Source organism: Botrytis porri (genome assembly GCF_014898465.1).
Source record: "Botrytis porri strain MUCL 3234 chromosome Unknown BPOR_010, whole genome shotgun sequence".
NCBI lineage: Eukaryota > Fungi > Ascomycota > Leotiomycetes > Helotiales > Sclerotiniaceae > Botrytis > Botrytis porri.
Genome location: NW_024066084.1, coordinates 210,758 through 221,116, shown reverse-complemented (window position 1 = coordinate 221,116; position 10,359 = coordinate 210,758). Strand labels below are relative to the sequence as shown.

At 39.4% G+C, this 10,359-nt stretch overlaps 1 protein-coding gene across 1 annotated transcript; it reads right to left on the bottom strand.

The window, feature by feature from the left end:
* Positions 1–3,487: 3,487 nt before the first annotated feature.
* Positions 3,488–7,451, bottom strand: EAF01_007544 (uncharacterized protein; the record flags this gene model as incomplete). Its single annotated transcript, XM_038915800.1, has 6 exons — positions 3,488–3,943; positions 3,999–4,756; positions 4,809–5,100; positions 5,152–7,268; positions 7,323–7,367; positions 7,433–7,451. 6 exons carry the CDS (start codon positions 7,449–7,451, stop codon positions 3,488–3,490), a joined length of 3,687 nt encoding a protein of 1,228 aa, XP_038768271.1.
* Between the last annotated feature and the right edge of the window lie 2,908 nt (positions 7,452–10,359).

Below are 10,359 nucleotides of genomic sequence, written 5' to 3'. Positions count from 1 at the left end.
AGGCCAGTGGAATGCATGTATTATTGACTATGTAGATTAATTGTACTAAGGTAAAATCTAACTACGAAGTGGAAGTGATATATGCACAGTAGCTTAGAGCACGTGCCACAACTTCCAACACTTATTATATTAAATCTAAATATCAACCTCTTATTAAAATAATATATCAAAAGCCTCTTATCCAATAAACACTCCTCCTTAATATAATTAGATTTTTTTCATACATTAATATTTACTTAATACTTTATTTACTATTTAAAGTATATAATTCTTTATATTTAAAAGTATATTTTTATAAGCTAATCTTTTTATATTCTTAATTAAAACTAATATAATCTCAAATATAAATATAGGAAAGCTTACTTAATAATAAGTTATTTGAGATTTAATTAATATTAATTGAAAAAAAACTTCAATTGAGTTATAAAGAATTTAAGAGATTCATTAATTTAGATTGAGATGTTACAACGGATTAGTAACAGGCTGTAGAATCACCAACTTATAGGCTATAATGGTATTATAGGCCTCAGTGATTCAGCTACAGTATACCGGGGGACACTAGGCACCCAAGGGAAGCCTCAGGCATGTATATAGTATTAGTCATAGGATACCTTAGAAACCTAGAACATAGTTCCCAGGACAGTAGGCCCTAGGAAAGACAGAACACAGTAAGCAAGAAGGCTTCACTAGGATTAGTAATGTCCCAGGGGATTACCCCCAGGACAAAAGAATAAGCTAGGATACCAAGAGTCACGGGATTAGTGTCCCGTGATGGACAGCTCAGGAACGACAGCGCTCCAGGAGCGACCGGCTGTCCCAGCTGTCCAAGTAAGACGAAGATCTATATAAGGAATGGGTTTCATTACAATGTAGAGCTTCGTGCTCAAGAACAATCATTAGTTTCATTACTATAGTTACGAGAATTGCAACCAGTTACAACCTTATTGAATTCCTACTTGAAGTCTAGTCTAAACCACCTCGAGAGAACTCTAGACACTTCCACGTGACCCTAGAGGCAGCTCCCGTAACATGAGAAAGGGAAGAGTAGATATATAAATTTGAATATCTAATTTCGAGAATATAATTTCAGAATTGAATAGAATTAAATCTGTTCTTTAGAATCCTAATTTCATATTTTAAAAGATAATTAATTCCTTATATATAACTTTAAAAGCTATAAAGAATTCAATCTTCGAAATATGATTGATATATACCTTCATTAATTTGATTATTATATAAACATTTTAGATTATTAAAACAATCAATATCAAATAATTAAATTAAATAACTTAAATATAATAATAAATATAAATATATAATATCATTCTCTTTATAATATACTTGAAAAGCTATTGATTTGTAATTTTCATACTTATTCAATATTAATATTCAATATTTACTTTTTCTTCGATTCTTAATATACTTATTAAAATATTTCAATCATTTTAAATCTATTTCATTATTTATCTATTTATTAAATATAGGTTTAATAATTTATTCTATAAAAAGATTAATTTTGATATACTAATTAAAGAGATAGATCTATTCCTAAATCATTAGAAATAAGGGAATAATTTCGTTCTCTCTATTTCCATATATTATTATTATAGTCTATTCTTAATTGCCTAATTGTATAAATTTACTTTTATTATATCTCTCAATATTAATAACAATTATTACTATATATATAATTCCCATTATAAAGTCTATTTCATTGAAATTATAGAAATCTCTATTCAAAATATTATATTTCGCTTATATATTTATAACTAATCGAAATCATTTTTTAATAAACTTAAAATCCTTATAAAAAGTTTTTTGAAAGTTATAAACACAATTAAAATATATCTTTAATTCAATTCAATGTTTACAAATCAATATATCTAAAGCTTTTCAATACATTTCATACCTTTTAATTCGAGAATATAATTCACTATATCTTTCATATTTTTAAGTTTAAATAAAAAACCTTTCAAATTTATATTAAGAATATATTAAATAAATACCTTCTTTTTTAATTTAATTAAATTATAACTTTTTGATCAACTTTTAATTATATTAGATTTACCTTGAATTCTATTACCTAATATAGTTCGAGGTATATAATAAAGCTGAACTACTTTTCAAATTAATAATTTTTTATTTAATTTAATAGCTTGAATAGCTAAGATTATATATGCTTCTTTAAAATAAATTTTCATAATTAATTATAAAGAAAACATATATTGAATATAGAATAATAATTCGAGATAAAAGTGGCCAATTCACTAATATAACCGACCCACTGATAAACTACATTATCATATATATCACATATATCATATCGAACCTCTATAAAACCATATCAAAACTCCATGTGAAACGATACGAAACAATACGATATGCACCTTCATCGACAGCGATACATGCTAAATACATCCATCCATTACCATTCTCATCAGCAGTCTCCCTAGGTAGGTAGGTATTCCATGTTCCTTCCTCCAATCGAGTCGATTCGAGTCATGTCAAGTCAAAGAAGAATAAGAACCTAGATACCTAACTAGCTGTTAGTGAGAACGACACGAACACACATACACATGCATGCAAGCAAGCAAGAACGATACGAACATACATACACATGCAAGCAAGCAAGTAACGAATATAAAACCCTCGACGACACGACAACAGCATAGACAATTACGATAAGGCGAACAAGACCAAAGAGTAAACTAGGATAGAATGGTAGAACAAAAAATGAGATTAGCCAGCAAACTCTCTAATCTTGATCAGGAACCGATCCTCAGCATCATCTATCTATCTATTTTACATCTCCTGTGGCCATCAATCAACCAACTCAACCCAGCTCCGCGCCTATCCATCCATCCGTCCAGGTCACCAGAGTGAATAGTATCATTCATCTCTCGGATCCTCACAAGAGCCACCCACATCTGCATCCTGCATCTCCACTACGTTTGCCGCTTTTGGGGGTTAGCTAGCATCTTGACAGACATCAATTCATCATCCATCATCGACATTGATTATTTGCCGATTGATGCATTGAGTCTCGGTCGACGATGGGCCACGTTGAATAATACCCCTAATGAATGCACACCCGAAGAAGAAGCATCCACAGACTGCGGTGAGCTTCATATCGAGTGGGCAGAGAAGAAGTGTATACTTATATGTTCGCGAACTCAATCCCCTAGTCAAAGTTCGGGTTTGAAGTGCGAATATGATAACACCAATTTTTATCAAGTCCTATTAAGCGGTCCCCGGATAAAGGGGAATATGTCAGCACTCGTCTATCCTTGTTGTTTTAGTAATGTTGGCAAGAAGAAATGAAAGCAATGTTTTTTGAGTTGTCCTCTGTTCAAAGTAGAATACCAAATTGCCGAAATGAAAGCAAGATTATCATCTCGGACGGAACTTCTTGGAAATACTTCCAGGCGTATCTCTCATTGGCAGATTCTCTTTCTTTGTAGGGGAACCTTTATCTTTTGGGCTACTTTCAACAGTGAGGTTTGGGTATGACTTGGGAAACTTTTCGCGTAGATATTGAAGTTACCCCAACGGCCAACTCAGGAATATTCCGGGATTTACGATTCTCTTCTTTTAGGGCATTTCCTGGAGTTTGAATCTGAGAAGACTCTTTTGGGGGACCATACCAATCAACATCACTAAGCTGTAGTTTTCTTGACCTCTGCCCACTACGGTTACTACCAGATTTATCGGATCTGGAGAACGTTGTAGAGGCATTTTTATCGAAACCTGAAGTGAAAGTGTGAATATTGGGATTAGGGAGTAAGGGTTGCAGTGCAGAGTCACCATCTTGTTCTTCGCCATCGTTGAGATCATAATTTAGAACTAGATTCTTGATCCGTTGTTGCTCCTCGCGCTCGGCCGCTTGTTGTGATTTCATAGCGATTGCGAAATTTGAGTCTGAAGGGAGGGCCACCGTTCGAGTCTAATAAGTAGATAGTTAGTAACAATTGCAATAATTCGTGCGAGTGAATTCTAACCTGTTGTCGATTACCACGCTTTGTTAAGAGTGAGAATGCCATTGTACCACTGGATGGACCATTTTCCGACGTAGGCTCCTTAGACAACTCGCTTGGGTTTGCGACTTCACGGTCTTTGCGTCTCATGGGAAGTGGAACATCGAAGGTCGCTTTTCGCTCAAATTTCCTGGAATCTAGACTCTCAGCCATCATTTTAGCATACTCACGTTCGAAGTCGGCTTCATCTTCGGGATCGATTTCTTCTTCCTGGCGGGTGACTTTGAAATTCTCTTCTTCCGATTCGTTTCCTGTTGGTGATGTTAAGTTGTCGGCATTAGCATCAATTTCTGTCTCTTCGTCTGAATCGAGGTAAGCATCATCAATATCTCCTTCCGGAATGCCTGCGTCTCCTTCATCTGATGATGCCTCACTGTCAGGCTCCTCTGGTTCAACAGCTTTCTCGATGCCAGCAGTCTTTTGATCCTGGGCCACAGCCAATTGAAATGCACGACTAGCTTCTTCTATGTTTGAAGCAAGCTTCCATTGAGGTCTTGTAGCTGCGTAAACATCACTGACGATGAATTCAATGTCCATAGGTAGAGGATCTTTCGTGTAAATGTAGTACTGGAAAAATGACAAGAAGTAATCGAGTTTCTTTCCTGCCGCACCACGACTAAAGAAAACGCCGCAACTTTCTAATAGAATTGCTACAAGACGAATCCTGAAAAAGTCATCAGGCATATCGAAAGGATTGATGCGACCAGGAACAGGTGGTCCACCTAATCATGTTAGCGTGCTGCAAAATTGTAAAATGTTGCGATTCAAACTCACCATGACCAAATGTCAAAATACGGTACATTGTGTCAAATATTACAGGATGGTCCACCATTCGAAAATTGTACAGTTCCCCTAGGTACTTGGCTTCTGCAATCCGACGTTGATTGAACTTAAAATCATTTTGCTCCAAACCAACAATAATGTATTCCAATACATTGTCAATGACTGTGATTACGAATCCTTGGTGATAACGGAATAGAGCGCTTGTAACAATTGCTAGAAGATAAATGTTACCATACTTCACCTTCCCGGGTTTGGAAAGGACTTTTTCGAGAATAGTGACAACCTTTGATAAAGTGTTAGTAAATGTCCTCTAAAGTTTGATGATAGCACATACCTCTGCTTCTTCCCAGTGAAGTCTACGAATCGATCTGATAATTCTAGCGTAATTTCGTGTAGTCATATCAGAATAGACAAGCTTGCGAATGAATAAATCGATTGGAGTCCTCTCCTTTTGCTGGATCGTTGGTCGTAGAGGCGGGTCGACATAGTAAACGGCATTTTCGATCAACATCCGCTCCTGTTGGCCAATATGTTGGACAGACTTCTTGCGTTTTAGTGTTTCCAAGAAGGATGTCATTCGAGGGGACATGTCTGGATTGCGAAGTAAGTATCGACCACAGTTTTCTAGCAAGTTACATATGATCTCAATATTCATCCGTGAGAAGTCATCAAGACTGACTTTCAAGCAATGGAATATGACATGCTCAGGGACCACGCCGAATTTAGTCAACTCAGCTAAGTAGCGGATATTTCCTAATCGCGCTTGGCCTAAGAATTCTTTTTCCTTGCGACGTTGGAGGCTACGAAATTCTTGATCAAGGTGGTCAACCAAGCCTTTCGTAATGTCAGGCATGTACTTTCCCAGTGTTGCTACTAGTCTTGAGTATGACGGCAAAAGATCACTGCGGCCCTTAGGAACCTCTTGTACAGCTTTGATCAAACGATTACGAGAAGCTTTGGAGTTCAAGAAACAGAAATCAATAGCAGCCTCGTCAATTAAGTCTTTGTTTGTAAGATCAGGGAGCCTAGCGAGTAATGCGTCGACCTGGGCACCAATGGTTTTGTTGGCAATGGCCGTCGATTGATCATCATCTGCGGTCTTCGCTGTGGGCGCAGTAGTATCGGCGGGAATCGTCTCGGAAGCGTCAACCTTTTTGCCCACTTGCTCGTCCAGATCTGTCTTCTTCTTTTTACCATCTTCGAGGAGCATACCCGGGACTTTTCCTTTAAGATCTACCAGATTTTCGTAGAATCTCCGTTCATCTTCGTCTTCCCAGATACCTGCGCCCTCACCTTCCCCTCTCAGATAATCGCCAGCCTTCACAAGCCCAACGCCTCCATTGCCCAAGGCCGAAGAATCATCGGAGTCTTTAAGATCTGGCATTTCTGCGCCAATGGATTCTGCGAGGACTTGAGCGTTCGATACAAGTCGCTCTTGCGCTTTAAGGGCCTTCTCGTAATTTGCCTGGCGATCCTCAAACAATTGGCCAGATTTGACATATGCTTCTGAGTCTTTGCGGGCCTGTTTAGCAATAGCCTTCTGATCGCGAATGATGTGTGCCTTGACATCTTCAAAATAGCGGTTGAGGATGTTGCGGAAACGCTCCTGGAGTTCGGGTGAAGCAAGAGGGGCATCTTCGGTCGACTCCACCAAGGGTGACGTCACTTCCATCGAATCGTTCTCGTCGCCATCCTCATTCTCACCTTCACCCCGGGTGGCACCAGGCGTTGTCTTCGTAGTACCGTCTTCCTCTACAGTTTTTCTGCCCTCGTATCCAGCTTCTCTGACACCGAGTATGTCCCAACCAAATGCCTTTACAAAGATTACCAGTAAGGGCAAGTTCGCATGATCTCTATCATGGCCGAGGAGATCCTTGAGAACTTCGAGAGGAAATGGTTCCGCACCGCCCCCCTTTCCAGCTCTGTTTGGTTTCGCTTTAGTGTCTGGTGCCTTATTCGATGATCCTGCGAGAGATTCCTTGCCGTGAGATGCGTCATCTGGTCGAGCGACATCGTCCAACGTTCTCAGAATTCCCACCAGCCATAACTCAGTAACAACTCTCAAAAGTACTCTCTGTCGTACAATCCGCTCCTTTTCTTCTTTCTCCCGGGCTTCGGCTGCGAGACTCTTTAATAATGACTTTTCCGGTGTAGCTAATCCTTTTCCCACCAACCATCCTAAAAATTCCGTAAATTCTGCAGGCCCAAAACGTTGATGTAAAGCGCTGACAATTTCTACACCAGCCTCAACTTCTCCCGGCGACTTGAGTCTGCAAAGTCCTTCATAACAAGCTGATATAATTTCCGAAAGATATTTGTGTAGGCTGAGGGTTCGAATTTCTTGTAGGAAGGTGCTGAGGGTCGCAGCTGAAATTGCGGTTCGAAGGCGCTTGATAAAGGCTGTGTTCTTCTTGAGCGATGAATCTAGTGACTTGTTCACGGCATAAATGTCTGTATTCAACGTTAGACAGAATAGTAAATGAGTTGTTCGCATATCAAACCAACCTTTCTCGCCATTCCAAGCGCGAGTGTTTAAGTCGCGCAGTTCGCCTTCAAATCAGTATTCACGTCAGCCTACATGTCTGCATATCATAGGGTAATATGCAAGTACTCACGCTTTCTCTTGCGATCCATGATGAGCCTATTCAGGCCGGATCTTTATGTTTTGAGGTGGGGGGTGCGATATGTGTTCCTTGCGCCCCACATCAGGGATTTTGTACGAAAGACCAAAGGTAGTATGACTTCACAGAAGCAGACAGATGCATCTGGATATGAAGGTTTAGTTTTGGGGGAGGTTTTGTCCCTTGAATTGATTGTCCAGCACCCTTTTATGTAGGTTGAGAGGAATTTAAAGTTCAGTCGAAAGATGGGTTGTGAGAAAGTTTCCCAATAAATTGTGGAATTGAGGAATCACAATAGAGAATATCAAAGGTAGCCCGTGCGAGCCTTGTCCCTTGCCTTCCCCGAATACACCACTCACTGCTACAGTTAATAACTGCTCGAATGAAGGAAGGGATGAAGGGATCGAACTAACAAATCTACTACTGTTATCGATTAAGCTTCTGCGACCCAAGAAAGATGTATTATGATCAATATATTGGGATAACTATCCCAACCACCAAATTAATCATAAATATTTCGAATCAGTTCACGTATTCTACCATAGTAGATTGCTATATCTATAGTTAATAGGATTTATTGTATGCTTGCTTGTTCTGTTTTGTTTGTCAGTCAACAACTACATATTACAAAGCCAGTGAGATGTTAAGCTCGTAAGGGTAAGTAGATATAGCTGTCTTGTCCTGCATTAGAATAGTTACAACCACACAACCACACACAATGATTGTATGTCATGCTAATAAGCTTCTTGAGTCTCATCTTTCCTTACTTGTCAGTCTTGGCACATGATAGCTCTATGAAGGTGCTCACAATACTGTCATCTCATATAGGTGATCAATCAGTATGAATACCATATTGCTCACTTATTCCCGTTGCCAAGGGTCTGAGAATACATTTATTGACTGTCCGGTACAGACTTCATTTGTCTCACATTAGCTTCATTAAAGAAGGAATGAACCTTCACACAACTGAGAGCCAAAGCTTGTGCAACCTCTCTCTGAATTTTCATAAGAAACATTGAGATCAAACTTTCCTAAGTCACAACCCACAAGAATACCAACTTGTACAATGGCTGACCTCACAGGTTCATGTTCATCGAAGGAGGGATCAAACAGCAAAGGAGAGTGTCTAGGAATATTTCACCAGAGCCTGACAGAAGTGATAGCGCACTCAGATTTACATGCTTGAGATTTGCCTGGTGAGGGCACCTTTGAGTCTTTGCTATAGCGACTCGATGATGTGTTAGGAAATCTCTCTCTCAACAATGTAGCAAGATCTAGACTGCATTTCCTGATATATCGTTGACTTCAACGTTATGGTTCAACTTGCTACGATGTACTTGTTCGCACGATGCCGCACGATGCGCATTTGTGATGCAATACTCTACACCGTCTGAACTTTTGCTTTACTTCAGTAGTGAGTGTAAAGGATTATTTGGGTTGCCAGAGACTCTTGTGGTATTCCAATTCCATTCTGGAATACCACCCTTCGTTCCACCAAAAGTTAGATAAACGGGGGCTCGACCATCTTCATTGCGAGTATCTAGTACACGTCATCGGACTTGATGACCGTGGCAAACAGGAACAAGCTCAAATACCTAGTTTTGACTAGATGAATCTCGAGAAAGCTTTGGTGGTCATTGATTCTATGGTTGCTTTGCCCGATTCTGTCTATGTTGATACGATGCCGAGTTGGAACATTTGCCCACATTGTGACTTGCATTTCTGGAGACACAAGATAGTTTTACGGTCATAAAGTTTCGACATTTATAAAAGGAAGGGTTTCCACGATGACGGTACGAACAGTTTGTTGATTCCATCCTTCTCGCCTGCATGCTTGTGTATCCTGTACTGCTCAAAACTTCAAGTTGTTGATTTTGGTCTTGAGAACGTTAACAAGCCATCGCTCCCAAAGCAAACTGCCTTGTTGTTTTGATGCCTGTTCCAATATGAGGGGTTTTGATCATGGCCTGCGACATGAGTGTTGCATCTAAGGAAGACCTACTCGAGTGAATCGTGGGGATCACGGTGCTAATTGAAGGCTAGCGTCCGGCAAATGGCCCGGGATATCTAGCTTCTTATCTTTTTCAAATCATTCTATGAAACAATTCAAAGAACCCCCAGTTAACAACGAAGCCATTGCCAGCCAATTTTTCCAGTCAATTGGCACGATAGTATGAAATCCTTCCTTATCATCAGTTCAGTATATAGACAAGCATATCAATTATGCCTTGAAATCGGAAATACTTCGTTCCCGTCGCTAGTAGTAACGGTTGGTGGCCGAATCTGATGCACCAATCATGTTCGACCATCATAGAGATAAGAAAAGAAAAAAAGCACAAGTCTGGTCCGCTCTGAGCCACCAAATGTATCTTACTCAAGCCCATGGCTACTGATGGGTATAGATATGGGTACAGAGAAAGGTTTTCTTATCTTCTCTGCATCAAGATAAAGAGATATCCGCGGAAATCCTCAAAGATCCTACTTTGCTTCAGGAGCTGCACCATCCACGATATCGTGCTTTAGGAAAGTCATAGTTTGACTTTAGGTGATACCCTCTGTAAATTTGATGATTGACACACTTGTCTGGAGAGTTCCTAGTGGGATTTCTACCGTAGGACTTATTGACTGAAATGATTTCAAATAATTGGTGCACTGTGCTCCATCGCTCCTTGTACCCATCTGGGTTTTGCCTTTAGTCTTTCCTTGCATCATCACTCTCCATTATTGTTATCCGCGGAGAAGTTTATATGTTCAATGGCTTGAAACCCTCGTCAAATATTCGTTTCCTCATCTATCTGAGCGCAAGAGGATTTCACTGGATTAATACCATCATATACTACAGACTTTCAGTTGTAAGAATTTTCCAACTGTTTCGTCTCATTCTCATGATTTCGATATCTTGAACGAAGAAGGGAATCCCA